The sequence below is a fragment of the Notolabrus celidotus genome, chromosome 18 (assembly GCF_009762535.1).
Source record: "Notolabrus celidotus isolate fNotCel1 chromosome 18, fNotCel1.pri, whole genome shotgun sequence".
NCBI classification, from domain to species: Eukaryota; Metazoa; Chordata; class Actinopteri; order Labriformes; family Labridae; genus Notolabrus; species Notolabrus celidotus.
Window position 1 is genome coordinate 12,707,958 of NC_048289.1, and position 22,929 is coordinate 12,730,886.

Sequence of the window (22,929 nt, forward strand, 5' to 3'; positions counted from 1 at the left end):
AAAAATGAAAGGAATAAGAGGATAAAGAGCTGGATGTTGTGAAGAAATTTGATTGCAGAGGAGGAAGATGCTGGGAATAAAGACTAACAGCAGGGTTCAAGAGGGGAAAACAAATCCTGCAGACATGTATGACTCTGTAAGAGGAGTGTCCAAAATGGCAGGGAGGGGGGAAAAAAAAGAGAGAGAGAGATGGAGAGAGAGAGAGAGAGAGAGAGAGAGAGAGTGAGAGAGAGAGAGAGAGAGAGAGAGAGAGAGAGAGAGAGAGAGAGAGAGAGAGAGAGATAGATAGAGGGAAAACACAAGTAGATCGAGAGTGAAAAAAAGGAGGTGGTGAGAGCATGAGTTAGGCCAAGTGCTTACAGGAAATAGTTCTGTTTGATGAGTAAATATTGAATCAGCGAAATCCCATCTCTGGCACCACCTGACCTCGGCCTCCCTCTGTTTCTCTCTGGCTGTGTTAACAGTAAACACAGACACTTTACCTTCACTCCCGGCATAAACACTAGTTTATGAAACTAGTCAACTGACATAACTGAAACAGCATCCGGAGAATTAAGTGCAAACAGAAACACATGAAAAGACGTCCACCCCCCCCCCCCCCCCCCCAGTTCCTGCGTCTTGCTGCAGGTATTGAAGTGAGTCAGTGGTCATTTGTTTTAAGTGTGAATCTTCTCCTGATTCTTCAGTGAAGGTTATGTCTGGGCCTGCTGTGATTTAAGATGCCTGCAGGGTCCCCTCCACTTCCCTTGTTCAGTCCCCCCCCCTTTCTCTCTTGATCTTTTCTCTGCCTCTTCCTAACCTCCTCTTCAGCCCTGTCTCTTTCTTTCAAAGAATGAGCGATTAGAGGGGTCTCCGGGTCAGAGCGGGAGGGCTTGGGTTTGACCTTAGGTATGCAGCGATGCTCTATCTCCTTCTCTGTGATCCGTCAGCACTGCTTGTGTCTTTCATATATCCTGTTTTAGTCCTGGGTGTAGAGTCAGCAGTGGGCTTGTGGGTGTACTGTATCGTACAAATGAGTCACAGTGTGTGAAATCATTTTAAGGATCATTTCAGTTTATCGAAACTTGGGACATTGCTAATAAAGCCATCTGTACCCATTAGATTTAATGGCTAAGATGCAGGATGTATCAAACTTAAATATTAATGCAGGAATAAGCACACCATAAAGTAGTTTGAACCACATATCTGACATCCGAATCATGTGGAGAGACCATGTTTAAGATGCTTTAAAATCATAGACTGTATAAATAATGGACGTAGTATCCGTGACGTCACCCATCTGTTCCTGAGAGCTGTTTTGAAGCCAATCGACGGCGGCAACCATATTGGAAATGTGGAACTCAACCGGGCATAGTGTGACGTAAAGAGGCAGAGTTTGAGCCTCCTAGCCAACAGCTTTGTGTTCCCGTCCGGGAGTCAAATCAGTCATGTCCTTATATGGGCAAAAACTCGTAATCTTATATCTTCTGAACCGTCATGTTAGAGAAAAATTCACCCCTGTACAGTGTGTGCCGATAGAGAAATTAGCTACGTAGAGTCAAGCCGTTTTTTTGAACCAGGCTGCAAAGATCGTCTTTTTTGAATTGGTGTCTATGTGGTTTCCGGTGTTTCTGCAGCCAGCCTCAAGGGGATTCTCGATGAATTGCTTTTGTTTGTTTTGTCAAGGCAGTAGCGGATCAGTCAATAGGTTGTCTGCATATGACGTCATTTCCGTTGCGTGGCAGTGGCGCAAAATGCAGATGGGGGTCAGGAAGTGATTTGCAGCAGTCGTCGCAGAAACATAAACACAAGAAAAATGCCTACGGTTTGCGTTTTTTACGGTTTCCCTAACCAATAAAACAGAGAGAATTCAACAAGTTTTTATCGTGTCCCAAAGGTAGTGGTTCTCAAGGGGGAAAATGCAAAAAACTCTCTGAAAAACGAGGAAACTGTGGATAGTGAACCTTCGTTTACGGCCCGGAGGAGCAGAGTTGGATTATGCACGTGTGTGTGGTGACCACTTTGTCCAGAGTAATTTAAAGTAATATATGTATGCTGTAGTATATATGTCTATGTTTAAGTAGCTAACTCCTTCCATACTTTGTAATGTTACGTTTTTCCCATCTTTGTTCTGCTGGAGTTTTTAACCATTACTTAACGACAAACAATAGGTAGTGATTGGTAATGCTAGCCAGATAGCTGATTTAAGTTATTGTTTTACTTGCTGCAAACTACCGTTGACTGGACCGTTAAGAGCGGTTAACCTGCGGTAAGTAAACAAACGCTAGTGTTGATAGCATTGTGGCTAGGAGGACAATTCATATGGAAATTAATTGAAAAATACTCACCCTGGCAAAAACCTAACAACAATCGTTGTTGAGCACCTCGATACCCAGGTTGTGGACCCAACCACTTACATAAATTGTGAGCCTCGAGGCTTTTGAATGCCTTCATTTGCTCTGTGGTGTAAAATGAAGTCTGGAGGGTGAGGTAGTTAGTGATGTCAATGGCAGACACATTCAGAAATAAGCTTGGGTCAGTTAAAAAATCGGAAGTCCTCATGAGAGAAGGATCTCTTCCGACATAATCCAGTTTTTTTTCCGGTATCGCTGTCTTATTACGGTGTCTAGAGCAGCACAGTACGGGCTTTCCTCGGTTGCGTCCATTCTGAAATTTATTTCCTGACCCCCATTTAAATTCCACACATCACTGGCATGATGTGAATGCAAACAACCTATGACTGCTGAATCCTTCGAGCACACCGCTGGATCCAAACAGTTTCACAACCATCAACAGATTGTGTTTAACATAAACAATGAACATCCTACACACACTAATCCATCTGACACAACACTGGGTCAAAGGCCGAGATTAATTAAGACGTAATCCACGATGTAGAAGTTACCATACTGCATTTCATGTAAACTGAGGTCCATTTGTATCGTAGTGTATCTTGGAGTCTTTGTTTGAGTAGTTCAGATTACTCTCAGGCAATGAGAGTAAGGGGTAATCAAAGGGCAAAAATGGCCACCATGTTCTCCAGCACACAATTTAGTCCCTGATGTGACAGTGAAGGTTTGTCAACATCTGTTTGTTGCATGACACCAACCAAATCAGAGGACCCATCAGGGAACAAGCACACCAGTTATTTAAAAGACTACTTCACATGCAGGACAAAGCTGTGTCTCTAATCACATCATTTCTGCTAACAGGTCGTCTCTGTAGAGGAGTTAGTCTAGGACAAGATGATAAAAAGGAGCACATAAACGTTTGAGTGTCTTTGACAGAAGAAAAAGAGAGGTTGAGAAAGTTAATGTGTGTTTCAGGTGCCTCTTTGCACCAAGTGATCACAGGCTGAATTGTCGAACAGCTGTTTGTTCCTGATGAAAAGGAAGGAGAGAGGTGCTGCAGAGTGAAGAGGAAGAAAAGAGATGAGGAGGTGGGGTCAAACAACTGAAGGCACAAAAAAGAAGGCATTTATAAAGATGAGTGGAAAGTTTGACTCACAGACTTTATGATTGGAAAACAATATGTTCTCTTCATCAGCTGCATTGATTTAAGTCCTGCTGTGTATTAAAAACTACTTTCACGAAGAGCAGAAGACCTGATCCTTTTCCTTACTCATTAAAGAAAATCTTTTCAAGTATGAGTATTAACACATGTATAATCAACCTATATACCACCCTTTCATTTAGCTATATATGACGCCTATTTCTGACAGAAGCTCTTTTTCCTGTGGTTCAGAATTACCTATAGACCTCACATGATTTAAAAGTGACACTGCCCATCTGTGTTTGGTGCAGCAGATGCAGACATGTATTCAGATGGTATTTGTTTATGCAAGGGGGATTCGTTGATTTTAATGTTGCTCGAGCTGATTAGTGATTTTAATCCTGTCTGGAGTGCACATGTGAATGTTTGCTTTCTCGTTACATCAGTCCCAAATATGCACTGTTTGTGATACAACCTTTCCTATAACTGGATTTATAAGCTCTAAATACAGTTTGAGTTCAAAGTGGGGCTTCAATTAAACCTCCCTCTACATTTATTGTCTATTAGCTGTAGTGTTGTAGTACTTGAGACCGGTCTTGGTCTTAAGGTCTCGATCTCATCTCGGAATTGAAAGCATTTTTACTCGGTCTTGTCTCGGTCTCGGACTAGACGAACTCCGTATTTCATATCAAGACTGGTCGGGACCACAACTGATGCATTCTGTGTCAACACCTATAACCCATCAGATAAAAACACTACAAATATTATCTAAAGTAAAAAGAAATGCACACAACTAATTAGAAAAGAAAGACTCAACAAAAAAATCCGGCGCATTTAACCCTTTGACCTCCTACCTCTCCTGACATCACAGGCAACAGAAAACTGATTTTTAACTCTAATCGAAAGCGAATGTTTAACTAAAGATGACAAAAACTAAACTTAAGGAGTCAAAAGGCTCTCACAGCGCATCAAAAGAAAGGCCTTGGTCTTGGTCTTGGTCTTGGTCTTGTTTCGGCCTCGATCCCTAAATGTCTTGGTCTTGTCTTGGTCTCGGTGCTCTCTGGTCTCGGACATGTCTTGGTCTTGGTTGATGTGATCTTGACTACAACACTAATTAGCTGTCTAACATATGAAGTTATCTCCATTACACCCACAATTCACCCACATTCTTTTTTTCATCAAGAAGACAAAACCTAAAATGAGTGCAGAAGTAACATAAATATCAGATGAACTGGTCCCCTATTATATGTAGCATGTCATTTAGTGTTTTTGCAACAAATGGCATGAAGAAGGGGCGGCTGTGGCTCAGTATGTAAAGTCGGTCGTCTATCAATCAGAGGGTTGGCAGTTCGATCCCAGCTCCAGCAGTCACATGCCGAAGGGTCCTTGAGTAAGACACTGAACCCAAAATTGCTCCCTCTGTTATTCAGCGGTGTGTGAATGTGAACGAATGAGATCAACATACTGATGGTCCCTTACTACATAGCATCCTCTACCATCAGTGAGTGAATGGGTGAACGTGACGAGTAGTGCAAAAGCGCTTCGAGTGGTCAGAAAGACTAGAAAAGCTCTATATAAGTACAAGTCCATTTACTATCCAAGAAGAACCTACTATAGATGAAAATGTACCTGAGAATGAATTAAAGTGATTATAAACATCAGTCTATTTGAATGAATAAAAGATGTGCTTATGTATGGAAGCTCAGAAAAGTAAGAAAAAACATGTTTATTCTGTCAGCTACTTTACAATTCAATGCAAAAAGCATGAACAGTGCATGTTAAGAAGCTGAGTAACAACCTGGTATAGAGCAGCATAAATGGCATTCAGCAAGTATGCCCCCCTCCCTCCCCTCGTTTCCCATTAAGCACAGTCCAGGTAACTGGGAACGCCTTCAAAAGGTCTGGTGAATTCACACAGGCACCTTCCATGCTTTTAGCAATACATGTATAACAGTGATCAGCAGAAAAGTGCAGTATTTTCTCCTCACTCTTTATTGAAGGTGCAGCATTCAGTTACATTCAGAACTTTGCAGCCTTGACTTACAAAGCAAAGATGAAGAAGGTTGCGTAACTGGTTATGTGGTATAATAAGCCCTATAGTATGTTAATTCTGCCACCAGTGCAGCATGTTTTCCCTCTGAGCAAGCTATGTGCTAATGCTAGAAGACAGGCTTAAGGTTAAGTGTGGCCAGGGGTCCCTTAGAGAGGTGCCAAGAGAAGCTGGTGGCCCCATAAGCTCTGGCCCAACGGAGCTCTCTTAGCCCCTTTGCGCAACACAGCTCGCCATTGTGCCAGGCTGAAAAAGCGCATTAATCGCCGAGAAAAGGGCTTTCCCTGCTGAAACCCCCTTGGACAACAAGCAAAGCTCTACTTGATAATTCAATCACTCTCCGAGCTGCGAGGGGGCCGACCTGCTCAACCTCTCTGAACCTGTCCTCGGCTCTTTTCCTCGCCCTCCTTCCTTTGACTCCTCCATTAGGTAACTGTCCTATATTTAACTGATGCCGTCATCCCCGCTGCTTATCAAAGGACAATAGAGGAATGATGCCTGTGAGAGTCGTTGACATTTGAATGTATGCAGCAGTGTGAGTTATGGCTGTATGCAACGGGTAATGCAAAAAGGGCACAAGAAGATGGAGATGCACGTGTGTGTGAGCGTGTGTGAGCGTGTGTGTGTGTGGGGAGGAGAGGGGAGAAGAGATAAAAGGGAGGAGAAGGGAGTCAGTGCTAGAGTGGGTTGAAGGAAAGGATAGGGAAGCCGCAGAGAGGGAGAGAGACAAAAAGGGGGGGAGTTCTTATCGCTTTACCCTTGTCTTGACTTCCTTGCGGGGCCTTTGAAGAGTGCAGAAATAAAGATACATGCGCTGGCACATCACAGAGAGAGATTTAGATTATGCCAGTGTTTACCCAGCTGAGTGCTGCATGGCTGCTGGCGACAGCCTGCTGGTTTTGAAGTTGTTATGGCCTGACTACAGCTTAAAGCGCTCACTGCTCAGAATGTAACAGCCACGCTGCAGAGGAGGACTGTCTCTCTCTGCTCATGTATGTGTGTGTGTATATGTATGTGTGCATGTATGTGCCAGCTAGTGTGAATGTTTATGAGAGATAGCATGTGTCCTTGTATTCTAATAGAGTGTGTGATGCATCCTACTTCACTGTGTGTGTGTGTTTGTGTGTGTAGCACTCCGAAAATGGAGCCATCCATCGGATTATGGGCAGACAGCTCTTTGAAAAGGAGGGCCTGTATTTGCATAAGCGGCCATGGAAAAAGGGAAAAAAACACCTATAGAAAGGAAGACAGAATGAGAGAGAGCAAGAGATATAGAAAGAAAGAGAGTGAGGAGAAGAACAAGAGAGAAAAGAGAGGGGGGAGATGGACCACACTTGCCAAGCTACTATGGGATAAATCCTGTGGCTGGGATCAAGGATTCTGGGCAGGGATTTGGCCCCAGGTCCCCCTCAAAGCAAATGGAAAATAACAGGCTGCGAGTAAATAGGTGGCAAGGTAATGATAGCTCTGTCAAGTCCGAAGGTGGAGAAAGGGAGGGTGGGAGGAAAGAAGGATAGCGAGAGAGGAGAGAGAGAGTGAGGAGTGTAGGGGGGAATGATCAGGTGTGACGAAAGACAGAGGAGCGGACAGAGGAGGCAGGAAAAAAGGGGGGACAAATAACACAGACAGAGTAGTGACGGAGTAAAGCGGGGGTGGAGCAGTAGAGAAGTAAAAGAAGAGAGAGAGGGAGGCCAGAGGGGCAGAGGAGAGGGTGATGGGAGACCCTGTTGGATGAGCTCGCTGGTGTTTTGGCACATGATGCTGGCAGGGGACGAGAGTACTGCCAGACCGCCAAACTGTGTGTGTGTGTGTGTGTGTGTGTGTGTGTGTGTGTGTGTGTGTGTGTGTGTGTGTGTGTGTGTGTGTGTGTGTGTGTGTGTGTGACTGCGCCCGGGGCTCCCGCTGCTGTCACATCTGCATCTCTCTCTCTCTCTCTGACTCTCTGATGTCGTTATCTCTTTTGATCGCTTACCTTCTTGTACTGAGCAAACATTTCTACACTTCTCTGCCCTTCACTCCTCTTATTCATACATCAAAGGAAGCAAGCTAAACAACAATGACCAAGAAATGTACAACTTCTCAGTATTTAAAATATTATAAGATGTGCTGCAATTCAAACTGAGAAACAAAACTCCTCAATTGCAAACAATGTTTCAAGGATCTTAGAGCAGTGTCTGAGGCAAATCACCTCTTTGACAGTGTAGGAAAAAGACAGTCCTTGTGCCTTTTTCTGCTTCGCTGAGTTTTGAGTTCTTTAATTACAAACATGGTTCAGCCGGACTGAATGAGCTCTACGCTGCCATGCTGGATGTGCCTTACACACCATGTTTGATACGCCTGCATCGGTACAGTCAGAGTATCGGCACCCCTCAAATGGCTTTCCAATAATGACCACTGGCTCCCAAGAGGTTCTGCTTCTGTCTGTGAATGTGTGTGAGTGTGTGTGTGTGTGTGTGTGTGTGTGTGTGTGTGTGTGTGTGTGTTTGTGTGTGTGTGTGTGTGTGTGTGTTTGTGTGTGTGTGTGTGTGTGTGCGTGTGTGTGTGTGTGTGTGTGTGTGTGTGTGAGTGTGTGTGTGTGTGTGTGTGTGTGTGTGTGTGTGTGTGTGTGTGAGTGAGTGAGTGTGTGTGTGTTCTGAAGTGGCTAAATGGCAGCCAGGAAAAAGAAGTGCTCCAGTCAATAGCTTGTGTGTCGTATGCCCACACACTTTGGATTCTGGCCAAACAGGAGCTCACTGCAAGTGTTCCTCACTGTCATTATCCTTATCCCTAACACACATGCTGTGCTGCATGTGAAAGTGTGTATGCATTCATGTGTGTGTGTGTGTGTGTGTGTGTGTGTGTGTGTGTGTGTGTGTGTGTGTGTGTGTGTGTGTGTGTGTGTGTTTTTTGCCACCCATGGAGTGTACTGACATGCCCCTTTGATTCCTGCAGACCACCAGGGCAGAGAGGAACCACCTGTCTGTCCAAGAAACCAGCAAACACACATCCACACACACACACACACTGTGCCCAATATTACCATAACCATATTTACCAGCGGTCAGTGAATTCCATAAAAGGTGACACGCACACACTCACATACACACACACACATGCTTCCTTGATGTCTGAAAATATCCTTTCGTATTTCCCCTCCTGGCCTAAAAGTACGTTGATAAATGTCATAAAAGCCTACTAATAAGTCAAAAGTGATGGTGCTCGTGTGTGCTGGCCGCTTCGAGGAAATGCTGCAGCACCGAGCAATTACTGCAGAGCTGCTGAAACAAGAGCGCTCTGTGGGGAAAAAGCCAATTAGTCCGCCGTGGCAGCAGGTAGCAAGTCGGCTCCATTCATTATGATCCCTCATAACATGGTGCTAATGTAATAGCGCAGTGTTGGAGCTGGTGACAGGCAGAAAAGGCGGAAAGCTCTAATGATAATAACAGGATCAATAGTTGGGGTGTTAAAGGCAGATAGTTCCATATTCATACGGGTGTGCGGGGCGAGGGCTTTAATGGAAAACGCTAATGAAAGCTGTGCATGTGTGAGTGTGCGTGTAATGAGAACATCGGATGTGGCTGGGCTCTATGCAGCAGTGTGCACGTTCGAGGGCGTGCGAGTGTGATCAATTGGTGGTGATAATATTCAGTTAACTAATAAAGCTGCAGGCAATAAATGTAATATCAATATCTGCAACTGATCTGCTCCAGAGCGTAACCTAACCTGATGATTTTCAGATAATGTGATGTGAAGACATAACCCAGGAGGCTAGAGAGAGGGAGAGACAGCTTATGTGTATGTGTGTGTGTGTGTGTGTGTGTGTGTGTGTGTGTGTGTGTGTGTGTGTGTGTGTGTGTGTGTGTGTGTGTGTGTGTGTTAGGCCTTGATTGACCCTTCTGCTCTGCTTGGTCCAAATAATTGGTCCATTGTGGTTTACTAAAGGAGGCCGAGGCAGACGAGCTGGACAGTTCTGAGAACGGGTCAGAGGAGGATGAGTACGAACAGAGGGAAGAGACCAAAGAGGAAAAAAAAGAAAAGAGGAAAAAAAAGGATGAAGGTCTGCTGAACCAGTTCAGTATTAAAAACCAAAAAGGCAAGGCCCAGCCTCAGGGTTGTGTACTCGACATCTTCCACGTCAGGAGCCTCGGCTAACACTCGCTGCATCTCTGCATCCTACTCTAATAGACTGCACTCATACCGAGAATAAGAATAAACAAATACATGTGGTTATGTACCAAGGACAGAGTAAAGTGTTGGTCTGGTGAATGAATGTAAACACAACACCTCTCCAGGTCACAAATAATTACCGTATACTCTGGAATATAAGTTACACCAGTATATTAGACGGTATAAGTTATTTTTGGAGGCGCTCCAGAGGGATCTTAGGTTAAAATGTCTTCTTGTGAGACAATTTCTATTGCGTTCAGAAAAGTCCACAATGTGCAGTTTCTATGCAGCTGTGTAGCTCTTTGTAGTACCTTCTGTTTTCGAGATCCCTCCCAGCTACCGCGATGATAGTTGTACTGTGATGTACAGACATCCCACTACCTCACTCTTGGTTGATCATCTAGCTGTTTTCATTTTGCCCTCCCCACTACCTTTTGCGTCCTTTAAAAACATATGCATCGTCACTTTATTAATGGGCTGAATCTTCCCTTTGTCAATATCTCTAAATGAGGTGCTCTGGAATCTTTTCCAATTAATCGCAAGGAATCTTCTCATTTCATTGCCTCCTTTTACTGTCTCCTACACTCTATTTGTCCAACAAGCTTGTACACTGTTCAACATAAATGGCAAAGGGAATTTGACAATGAATAGACTGCATATAACACCCTCTATTCGGAATAAGATGGATCCAAATCTGTCACCTCTTTGTCTGAAGTGCCTCAGCGAGGATAAGAGATAAGATAAGAGAAGATACTCCTTTATTTGTCCCACAACGGAGAAATTCATGGAGTTTCAGCAGCAAACAAGAAGGTGTACAGTACAAGAATTTCAACAAGAATATATATAGGAAAGAAATGTCCATCAGAGACGACAGCTTGGCAACAACTCTCCAGTCAGCCACCACCTGAACAGGGTCCAGGACCGAGCCAGCCTTCTTCACCAGTTCTTCACCAGCCTTCTAACACAGAACATCTGATAAACATGACAGAGAGAGAGAAACTGACGTTTTTAAACCAACTTCTGCCCTCAAGTTCTGCCACTAAACAGAGCAAGAGGAAGACTGTGATGGAAAAGGAGACGACTTAAAAACGCTGGATGAAGATACAAACACGAGTCAATATTCGGGATGCATTTCTGAGACAGCTGAAGGATTTGAAGGGTCTCTAAAGCGATGCCATGGCTGCTGATTTTCTACTGGACAGGTAATCATGTCATTTCATTTGTCTTTGTGTTCATGGTTTTGTTCATCTATGAGACAGCTAGCGATAACTTCGGCTAATGCTAGTGGCCGGCTAACGGCTTGTAGCTATGTTTATAGAGACCTGTATACAGTCTGTTAGCTGGTAGCTCTTTATCAGACCTGTATACAGTCTGTTAGCTGGTAGCTCTTCTGTTGCTCTGTATCAGACCTGTATACAGTCTGTTAGCTGGTAGCTCTTCTGTTGCTCTGTATCAGCATGAATGGGATGTTGTATAAAGTCTACATGATGTCTTGTCTGTGTTTTCATAGCAATGAGAAGGAAACATCGACGTCCACACCGGTAAAACACAGGACGCAGAGGCTTGCATGAGCTGGGGGGGATGCCCAAGAAGAGAACCAGGAGGCCGGATGATCCACGCCAACATGTTTACCTTCAACAGCCATTATTTTTATTTCTGTAATAAATACATTTTATAATAAAAGTAAATGTAAAACAACACTTTGATATTGCAATTATTTGTGCATAATGTTGTATGTTACTTGGTATGGATTTAATTATTTTGCAATTTGAAGAGAGAAGGCCAGTGTAAATTTAAAGATTTATTTAACAAATGTATACCCAGCACACTCAAGTATTTTTTTACATGAAGATAAAATATATACAAAGGAACTAAAGGGTCACCATAAAAGTATTGTATGTAATCATGTCATAGTTTCATTCACTCCCAACTGAAACCTTTATACTGTCCATGTGGATCTGGGTAAGGGTCACGGATTTTCCAGATACAGCAACAAGGTATTACTCCTCTATGACCTGCACCAAGTGCTCCATGCTGCCAGACAACAACCTGTCAGTGCAGCATGGCGGAACTTTCTGTTGCTGTCCCCAGGATCTGGAGCTCGTCCCCGGTCGTTGCTCTCCCTCTCGCTCGTCTGGCTCTGCCTTGCCCTCGACCCGGCCTTGTCCTCTCCGACCTGAGGTGCTTGGCTCAGGATCGTAATCAGCAGTCATCATGAGAGCTCTAACAAGCACAAAAAGCAGTCAATATGTTGTAGTTCCAACACGAAATGAAGACTGTCAACAATGGTGAACGCTAATAAATATATAGGCCCTGTAGCCGTCTAGTAACTAAACATCATGAAATGCTAAATCAAAATAAACATGGCTAGCCAGGAGTTATTAGCCCGGCAGCAACAACTTGCTCTAGCTGTATTTCAGATGATAAAAACAAACACACATAAAGCTAACATGCAGGCTATGCTGTGCATTCTAACTAATTGCATTATTTTTTAATGTGGTAATATAAGCGGTTTACTTACATGGGAGATAGACATGTTTTCCTTCGATGAAAATAAAGTCAATCGCTCGCCGCTCCACAGCTAGCTATCGTGACGTCATCCTCCAGCTGGAGTCTGCCCCAGCGCGTTCATGTGTTTGGAGGCGTGTCCCTCCCCTCTCCCTACAGGCTGCTCTGAAGGAGGGGGAGGGCTCTGTTCGGCTGTGTGCTTTCAAAATCAAGCTAACTGCTGCGGCTTTCTCAGGATCTCCTACTCCAGCTTTAACTTTTCTTTCTTTCTTTTTTTTTACTGTTGTTTGTTTTTGCCGTTGTCTTACTGTCTGGATGTCTATCTCCTTGTAGTATTGTAATATTTGTTTTTTGTCCCTTTAACTGTTTGGTTCTGTCTATTATTGTCACTGTTCTTATTGTATGAAAATTTGAATAAAAATGTTTTACAAAAAATTCCCAAAAAACAAATGCATGTTAGTTATCAAATCAGAAAATAAGTGCAAGGCAGTGAAAAGGCAAAATAGAAGCACCACAAATCACAGTGTCAGGAAATGATCTCTTCTCCAAAGCTTGAAGTCAGGATACTTCAACCCTAAAAAATACCCTCACCAAAGGGGTGTAGTAACCTTGCAACATGAACTACACTGTCCTAAGGTGAGTGTCTTGCTGCATCCTTTAGTTGCAGAGAAACGTTATGTTCTGTTAAAATGTAGGATCCACAAGTGTAAAAGGACAACCCTCCATCTGGAAAATGGTAGAGACAGTACTGGTTTTTCATAAGGAGAAGCTGCATTACCTTCTGAACAAGTGCACACTCCAAAAATAACAACTACCACACAAGTGCACATACATTCAAGTGCAAGGAAAGCTCTGACATATTGAAATCTTACAAGGCCAAAACGATTCTTTTTGCATTCCACCTCCAACCACTCTGCAAAACCTCTCCACTTCCATCTCCGAACAAACAGACTCTCGCTCTTTCTTTCACTCTTTCGTCATTGCTGTGAAACTGAGAGAGACAGAAGAAAAAGAGACATTTGAGCGGGAGGGGATGAGGGAAACTATCTGTCAGAGAGGGTTGATAGAGGGAGATGTGAAACTGTGGCTGAGCATGTGTGAATTTTGCCTGCAGTTATCTCCACGCAAGGAGGGGCAAGTGTGATAGAAAGTGAGCCAGCATGAAGGGCAAAGATTGTGTGTATGTTTCAGAGTGTGTGTGCGCGCGTATGTGATCCTCAGGAAGCTGTGGGTCTCTCTCTCTCTCTCTCTCTCTCTCTCTCTCTCTCTCTCTGTTTACATACAGGAAATGTTTGTCCAGGCAAAAGGGAAGGAACCTTGCCGCCCCACATGGCAAACACTGGGAGAGCGGCCTGACACACTCACTCACACACACACACACACACACACACACACACACACACACACACACACACACACACACACACACACACACACACACACACACACACACACACACACACACACACACACACACACTATGCAGACACCAGACACAGTGAGGAAAAAAATGAGGAATCAGATGGGCGCTCCAGCCTTTGTGGGTGAGGTGAGAGAACCGTGAGGGGTTATCTGTTTTTTGGGGAAGTGGGAGCGGCTGGGCCGGGCACTGACTGTTCTTCACTTCCCCTCCATGCAGACTGCAAATGCAAACTCCAGCAGATAGAAAGTCAATACGCTGACCCCCCTGAACCTGTGAGAGCGAGGACGCAGTGTGAAAGTCCTGTCCACACAACACACCGACACTGACTTAGCGTGTGCAGAGGGAACTGTAGTCTGGGTTTGAGATGCAGGTTGGAGGCTGAAACTCTACTGACTCCACACACTGCAGAAAGGATGAGTGGTCTATGAGTTATTACTAAGGATTAGGCATCGATACATTATTGAGCCTCCTCAATAATCTGAGTATACAACTAGTGACACTTTTCTTTTATATGGTGGAAAGATGAGACAATACTTTTAGCAAAACTGGTCTTCCTAAACCTTAAAGTCACTTCATAGACCTGACCTAGAACCATAGACTGTATAAATAATGGACGTAGTATCCGTGACGTCACCCATCTGTTCCTGAGCGCTGTTTTGAAGCCAGTCGGCGGCGGCAGCCATATTGGAAATGCGGAACTCAACCAGGCATAGTGTGGCGTAAAGATGCAGAGTTTGAGCCTCCTAGCCAACAGCTATGTGTTCCCACCCGGGAGTCAAGTCAGTCATGTCCTTATTTGGACAAAAACTCGTAATCTTAATATCTTCTGAACCGTCGCCTTAGAAAAACATTCACCCCCCGTACAGTGTGTTCCGATAGAGAAATTAGCTACGTAGAGCCAAGCCGTTTTTTGAACCATAAACCATGTTTATTAATGCTGCAAAGATTGTCTTCTTTGAATTGGTGTGTATGTGGTTTCCGGTTGTTTCTGCAGTCAGCCTCAAGCGGATTTTTGATGAATTGCAGATTATAACACTTCCGCATGGGCTTCATATTATGAGACTGGATGTTGCTGCTTGCCTTGAACACATCATAACCTTGTCTCACCTTCTTTAGTATTACTTTGCAGCATGCAATACATTTTGTTTCCTCCTTCTGTTTGAGACCGCTTTGCACATTTTGCCTTACCCACCAGCCACAGACCACCAGAATTCTTCTTTGTATGATTGCTGAGTTCACTTTTATAGAGGATATGCATTTGTGGAGTCACTGAGATAACATCCACTGAGTGAAAGAAAGCATATGGCATGTAGCACTGAGTTGCAGTGTCAGAAGGTTGCAAAACACAGACAAAGACTTCTGAATATAGAACTGAGAGTTTTAAATGTCACAAAGCCAGTTTTCATTTTTTTCTTTTTCTTTTCTATATTTTTGGCCTTTTTGCCTTTATTTGATAGGACAGTTGAAGAGAGACAGGAAATGTGGGGAGTAGAGAGCGGGGGAAGACATGCAGGAGATGGTCGACCGGTCGGGAATCGAGCCAGTGACCCCTGCGACGAGGACTGCAGCCTCTGGATGTGGGGCACTTAGACCACTAGGCCACCAGTGCCCCAAGCTAGCTTTCTTTTAACCTGGACACATCCCCATGCTAACTCAGCAAAGCTAACTTAGCTGAGGTCCTCTGTGGGCAGTTTATGTTATTGATGGTGGAATTGATCAGCTCAGATGTAATGGATGACAGGTTTTGAGAGATACGAAACCATGGTCTTGAAAGAGCAGGGTTTTGATCCCATTCCTGGTTCTTACCTGTTTTAAATAAGTGGAAAATCTGGGGGTGTAGAGGATTATTTAAAGAACTTTCCAAGATATCTTGTGAAAGGCAGTTCAAGTCGATATGTACTAAAAGGATATTCATACACTTCAATTTTTACTTAAAACACAGGGATATTTTCTCAAAATGCAAAACATGGAAAAGCATAACAATAGGTTAAAAATAACAATAGGTTTATAAAAGACATTAAATCAAAGTAAAGCTTCCTCGTTAGTTTATTCTTCATGTATAATATTGTGGTGACACCACTTCTGTATTTTAGCTTCTATGCAGAACTTAAGATAAAGTTTGAAGTGAGTCTGCACTTGAAGTTATGAGCAGGGATCTGAATACTTCTTCAAACTGCACGGTTGACTAGATTTTCTTGAGTATGTATTGAACACAGAACAGCTCCTGTTTCCTTATAAAAAAGGAACTACTTTTCTTCACCTAGTTTGACTCCGATGAAAAACTTTGCGAGTTGGTTCTGAAGCTTTTGAAGGATTTTATAGAGGAGCTGTAGCATGAAGGTTGGCTATGATGATAGTTTTTGTGGGATTTATTTTAAGCACACTTGCCAAATTTGTGTTCCCAAAATAAACAATGTTCCTCTCTGGCTGTCCTGCCTCACTTCCTTGTGATCCACACTGACGTTTCTATGTGTGTGTGTGTGAGATGATGTGTGTGGGCTTGTAAATTAAGGACAGCGCTGGAGGCGACGTGGTTGTGCAGTGTGTGTGTGTGTGTGTGTGTGTGTGTGTGTGTGTGTGTGTGTCTCTCTGTTTACCAGCACACACACATCTTTCAAATAGGGATGATCTTAACAGGATGAGATGAAAGAGTCCTTTCTACCAGCAGACTCACAGGCACACGCATATGTACACACACACAGCAGGGGGGCCATACAGGAAACAGCCGCACAGGTAAATCAGGACACGCACAAAGGAAAGAGAATCTTCCTCTTCCCGCCTTCTGTCACTCAAAAAACAACTTTAACGACGCAGAACTAAAACCAGCACAGAGTGAAAAAAAAAGAGGTTTACTTACTGGCTGGTGAGGGCGTGCTGTAGCCACTGATGGGTAATCCTGGCAGGGCTGGAGGCGACAGGCTCCCTAACATGTGTGGGAAGAAGTAGGAGTAGGTGGGCATGGGGAAGCCGTTGAGGTGGGGGCCCGGCACAGGGTTGCCCTTCCCAGCCATGATGGCTTAGTCCACCTCCAGTCACAAGTAAATCTCACTTATTAGAGAAAGAAAAACTTCACACAATCTGACAAGGCCAAGAGGAGTCAGTGTAGATTCCTGTTCTGGTTTAATCCCCCATAGGGGCACTGCATGAGTAGATATTCCAAAGTGAAAGTTTGTTAAATCCTGATAGATTGGATTGGGTGCTTGCGTCCTGAAACTGGTTCCCCTATAGATGTCACCAAGACACAAATCCTGGCGGGTTGGTGAAGGGTTGAATTGCAACAGACAAAAGATAAAAAAGGCTCAGTATGGAGGAAAAAAGAGTGGAAAGTGTTAGATCCTTCCTTTATCTGGTATTGTAAAATGATCTGAAAGGCCTTATTTACGCAAGGCGTTTAGAAGGCTGGAAACTCGCAAGGCCAGTCCTTATCTCCAAGATGAAGAGGGGCGAAGATCAGACAGAGGGCAAGTTGAGTCAGGAACAGGTGACTTATAGTGGTGATGGGGGTGCTAGTGGTTGCAACACTTCCAAGGGAGTGAAGATTCACTCTGCAGAGCGCTCAGAGGGGGAATACGCAGATCACATGATGCCCAGGGCGAAGCTTTCCTCCTTGTCTTTGCAGTCAAACAGCCTCTGCATATGAAAAAAGAAAGAGAGAGATTATTAAGTGCTTCAGTGAAAAGATAAAGACACCGTTTCCCTTTGTGCTTAAGTGCTTGAGCAAAACATTTCCTTTCTTTTGACACTAATTAATGGTAATGTCTCATCTGAAATGTAACAAAAACACCCCATCTGCCTTAATTATCTAATGGAGTGTTAAAACTGTGAAAAAGAGCAGTGGGTGTGTGATGTCTCCTTGCAGCTTTGTGTGCCTGTACACACGCTCATTAACAGTGACAGACTACAAATACTGTGGGAGACGAGCCAAAACATAAATGAAGAGAGCAACACAAAAGAAAACTTGGCTAATTACACCCAGTGCGGAAGCTAGAGGTGAGACCCAAGGCGCCGATCTGGGACCACTGGAGATTTCTGCAGCAGAGTTTACTTCCAAATTAAGAGCAAGACATGTGCAAACAGACCTGTAACTGCTGCAGAAAGCATGAGCACACACAAGGGCTCTGACAGCCAAACACACACAGAACACTATTTCCAGAAAATGGTACACTTGCAGCACAATATACACAAAGTAAGAGGGGGCTCTTTCTTCAAAACAACTTGTCATAACATGAGCATAACTTATTTTCTAACACTAATGACCCTTTTAGAAGCCAGTGGATGTAATGTACTGCAGTAAAAGTACGAGTACACACAAACTGCAAAGAGAAAGCAGGAGGAATGTGTCTTTGCATGAACAGGAATGTGGCACTCGAGCATGAATCACACCAGGACATCATGGATGAACTCCTGTAAAGAGAGAGGGGTCAAGTCAGCGTGTTTGTGTGCCTGTTCCCACTCGAATGATGTGCATAAAGCATCAAGGTATGACAGGTGAGAGGGGCAGGCATGGACAAATGGGTGACAAATGAAAGGAAAAACTGACATCAGGTTTTTCACCTCATGCAGGCAGAAGAGTTTTATGCTTCTCTGTATAGATTCTCCAAGTCTCTGAACTTTACTGAAGGGATTTTTCCAAAAGCTATTCTCCCAGTTTGGTGTTTTGATGATGTGGTGCAGAGTGCTGTCTAGCACGCCGGTGCAAAATCTCCCATAGGAGGTCAGTTGGATTGCGATCTTGTGACTTTATAGACTTGGAATTTGACATTTGCTCATCAGTTTTAGAGCATCAAGCCTCAGCCTGATTGGACTGATCTACTTTGAATAATTTTCCTCTTCTGCTGAGCTCATTTGCTGCAGTGAGCTAATTTTAATGAGCTAGTTTATGCTCATTTCTTCCTTGCAATCTACAAATCTTGTAGCTCTTTGCCTTGTTTATTCAATTCCTCTCTTCAATTTGTCATCCATCAGCAAATTGATATGCTCATCTGGGTAATGAGGCTTTATTAGGTCCCTGTTTACGTCCTCACTTGAGATGGACTACAAAGTGTGCTTGAAAAACAACAGGGCCTCTTGGTGGCCTGGCATACACTGGTGGCACGTGTCTCTTTTAATCTTCTTGCATCACGACTTGCTGTTTTCTATCACCCCATCACAAGGCTAAAAGTCTTCAAAGATAGTTTGTTTCTCCACATATTGTGCCGTGAAACCGTGTCTCTCAAGGAGTACTGCTTTCCCATAATCAGCTTTGATTACAGCAGCTCTCAGTGAGTCCGTAGAGGCTCAGTGTGTTTGCATATATGTGTGTGACTATAGACCTACATATAGGAAAGATGAGTGATTACTTCTAAGTGCAGGTAGTGTACGTGGAGTCCTGAGATGCTTCTTAATCATATCGAGAGCTGATTTTATGGGACCCATTATTAGCCGCCTTATTTTCATTGATTGCCACCAAAGTGCTGTGTGTCGTCTCCATGCTGTGGCGAGCTGGTATGAATAGCGGTCAGGGCTTGTGGGCTTGTGAGTACACTTGTATAAGACTGAAAGCTTTAACAGCATTCTTCAAAGCCCAGGGGAGTAGCATGTAGTTTCATTTGCTTTTAATGCCCCTCTACCCCCAACCCGAGGAGCCACATACAACACAAAAGAGGGTTAATGTTTAAAATAACAAACTCATAATGGCCTGTAAGATATTATTTCTGGCTCCATAATATAGGGTACGACGCAACTATAACCATTATGAAACACGGCCTTGATGTACTCCACATTGTTCTCATGTAAAATGCATCAGCATTGTCAAAAATGTACACTACAGTGATGTAGAGCCATATATATTTTAATGCAACAGCCAGAGGCCATGGACGCTGATCTGGGTCTTTCAGTGAGGAACTACGACTCAAAGGAACACGTGTAGAACCCACAGGCTGGAAATGGGGCACTTCCTTCACTATTATCACAACAACAAGCATGTAGGCATCATAAGAGGCTCTTATGAATAATACTTGTCCAGCAAGAACATTTCCTTAGTTTTACAGCAAATAAATAGATATATTGTTGTTTATGTTGCTCTTAAGTGGCTACAGCACAACCTCAATAAAGATAGTCATATTACGCATGATAGACTCAGATGACTTTAGATTTAGATAAAGAAATATTGTTACATTTTAAGGGAGAGTTTTAAGGCTGTTTGGAGACATTAGGCTTTTGTCTAACAGTCAATGGACAGGGGGAACATTTGATCACTATAAACAGACATCTAGTAGGGCTGAAAAAAAAGATCACAATACATTCTTACATATTTACCAACATATTTATCACAATAAATAATTAAATAATGCTGCCAGTAGGAGTACCTTGATTATGACTGAGGATAGTTCAAGTTGAGCCCCCTGAGTTAACATTACTCACTCTTTAAAGTAAAGTTTTTCTTAATATAAGGTTATTCACACACTGAATACAACAGTTTAACTTAAATAAATCATTACCTCTGTGACTCTTTTAAGAGGGATGTCCAAGGGGCTGCAAGCTGAGCTGCTGCAGACTCAGGCTGTTTTCGAAACCGCCTATTACATACCACCTACGAATAGGGCTGGGCGACAGCCAATCATGTCGCAGGGTGAGAGGTAGGCGGGGCTTAAAGACGCTTGGAGCAGAATGTAAACAGAGCTGAAAATAGTGACATGGGAGAAAACTTACACATCTTACTTAGCACTGTCAGAAATGATGGATTCAAGAAGTTTATCAGAAAACTAAATCCAGATACAAACAAAAACCGTCTGGTTTCTCTAACTTTCACTCAGGACTAAAAATCTGCCATTGAATTTAAATGAAATAATGATTTGATATTTATCTTGATCGATATCGACTGATATTAAATATTATATCATGATAACATAATTTCCAATATCGCCCAGCTCTACCTACGAATGTTGTATGCAGTAAGTACTACATACTGCACACTGCGTTTGAAAGTTGTATGTAGTATGGCTGTTCTGTTGGTTCTGTTAAACAGTATGCTGGGTCAGGCGTCGCTGGATTTCCAGTTTCGGAAAGCGGAAGTAAACAATGACCAACCTGATAGAGAAAATGCTTCTTTAGCATTCCCTTACAATTCAAAAAGTTAAGAAGTGGTTTATATGGAATCAAATCATTGGGAGTGTCTCCCATCAAAAATAGAAAAGAAAAAAAAGTGGAACTTAAGAGCTGTGCATTATGGGAAGCAGTACACGAGGGAGACTGGTCTGATGTATACTGAGAAATGTTCCTGTATCAGTACACATCCAGGTAGTTTTGGCATACTGCAGATTTTGCTCTTGTTCACTTACTACATACGGAATTTTGGCCAAATCAGTACATACTGCTAGTATAGTAGGCGGTTTCAAAAACAGCCATAAGGTCACTTGGTTTCAAGGCGATCATCTTGTTTTAGGTCAGGATTTAATCAAGAATTCCTCAAAGACCCTTGATTACAATACAATAAAATCTTGGCATGGGAGTGTTTCAAGAATGAGGCCCTGTGCCGGGAGCTGAGAGCACACACTCACTCACTGATTGTAAACAATGTCTGACTAGTGCAGCTGAAGCATTTCAAACACATTAAATAATCAGTGCTTTTTTTTTTTCTTACTCGTCCACACTCACACACACACATACACAAACTTAAAACACACAACAGAGTGTGGACAGACGTAATTGAGCACCTGTAATCTTTCTGCCTGCGGTCAGGACAAAACACATACACACAATCAGAGAGGCACAAACATCACACACACACACCCCTAAATGAGGGATCAAGGCTCAACTGAGGGTCCATATAATCTGCTGTGAAAACCGCACACGCAACACTGAAGGGGGGGTAAAGCTGCTGACATGCACAGCACAGCCTTCTCCCTGTCAGTGTACACAAAGCAATCACCGTTCTCACAAAAAGCTTTACTCTGATCCTGATAGGGGATCTCTGCAAACATGCAACATGTCATATCTAAATAACTACATTAGAGTATATATACATGTAAATACAAGTGAATATATCCATGATTGTCTGCTTCTCCTTGTCATGTCCTGCATACATCTCTCTCTCTCCCCCTCATGCACGCACACACACTAATCTCCCTTCCATTCCTCTGTCAGGGCGCTCTGGATTCCAGCAGCGTGTGCTTCCCTTTGTATGTATGATGTATGTGTTCTATATGATAGGGCTGACACATAAGGTCGTTGATACGGAGGAGAACAAAGGGGAGCAGTTGTGCGCACAACATTGCACAGTACAGGCTCTTCATTGTGGTGCAGAGGCGCTCAAGGCCGGGTGGAGACGTCTCACATGAACATGCAGAAGTAACACTAAAGATGAAGGAGAAGAAGCGTAACAACAATGAATGTGAGCTTTCTGTATATTACATGCAGACATCAAATATTTACTCACACACTTGTTTTCTGCTGTTATACCTACACAACAGCAGCATGGATTGGAGTAGTCTAAAAATAGGCATGGAAAGAGTATTCTAAAATGAAGTAGTGATGCAATAGTGTAGCATATAGAAGAAGTGAAGTACCCTGGAACATGGAGAACAGCCATTAATGTGCATCTTCGAAGACTTTCCAACAATTCCTCCATTATTAAGCCTCAAACGTCTCCTTTACCATCTATAGCTAGCCTCTATCTGCCAAATTCATCTCAATATACTCAAGAATGCACAAGCAGCTCCAGGGGGAATGAATGTGATCACTTACAGTAGGAGGAAAGATAAACAAACAATCTGGGTCACTTGGTCTTAACTCTGTGTTTGGCATGTAGCAGGCAGAGGGAAGGAAGGATCAGAGGTCACAAGCAAGAGAGACTAACTTGATGTGACAGCAAACGCTGAATTAATAATCGAAGAAAGCAAATGGCAGCGCTAGGTCAGGGTGGACATGGGCAGCGAATAGAGCCACAGGGGGATGGCAGATGCAACGCATGACATACACAAACACTGTGGCGTATGCATGAATAGAAAGAGATGCATGTTTGAGGGAAGCATGAGTGTGTACACTTACAAGCAGATCACTGAAAAATACACACTCCTGAGGTAACACACAAGTGTGAACACATGCGCGCACACACACCAACATGTGTCATCTGCATCTCTCATGATGACCAATTATCTCTGATGGCCGCTGCTTGTGCTACATATCTGTGTGTCAGGAGCAGCTGGTGGTCAGTGGCAGCATCACACGGCAATGTGCTGTGAATGCTCTTCAGCTCAGTGGAATTAGTAAAGGCCCTGACGCACTATATCCGGCCTGTGGTAAGCATCTGTGATCATAGGTTTTTCTTTGTATCCTGTAGCAGTTGGCTCTG

General features: G+C 43.4%; 1 protein-coding gene across 6 annotated transcripts in view; it reads right to left on the bottom strand.

The window, feature by feature from the left end:
• raraa (retinoic acid receptor, alpha a) overlaps window positions 1–22,929 on the bottom strand; it is a 199,472-nt gene that overhangs the window by 87,649 nt on the left and 88,894 nt on the right. For 5 of the 6 annotated variants that reach the window (XM_034708566.1, XM_034708570.1, XM_034708563.1 and 2 more), the window contains one exon: window positions 16,456–17,228. In XM_034708566.1, coding sequence (XP_034564457.1) covers window positions 16,456–16,609 — 154 coding nt within the window. In that variant the 5' untranslated portion in view covers window positions 16,610–17,228. Of the gene's footprint in view, window positions 1–16,455; window positions 17,229–20,077; window positions 20,098–22,929 lie in introns of those variants that run through there. The other variant, XM_034708567.1, reaches the window with a different exon arrangement.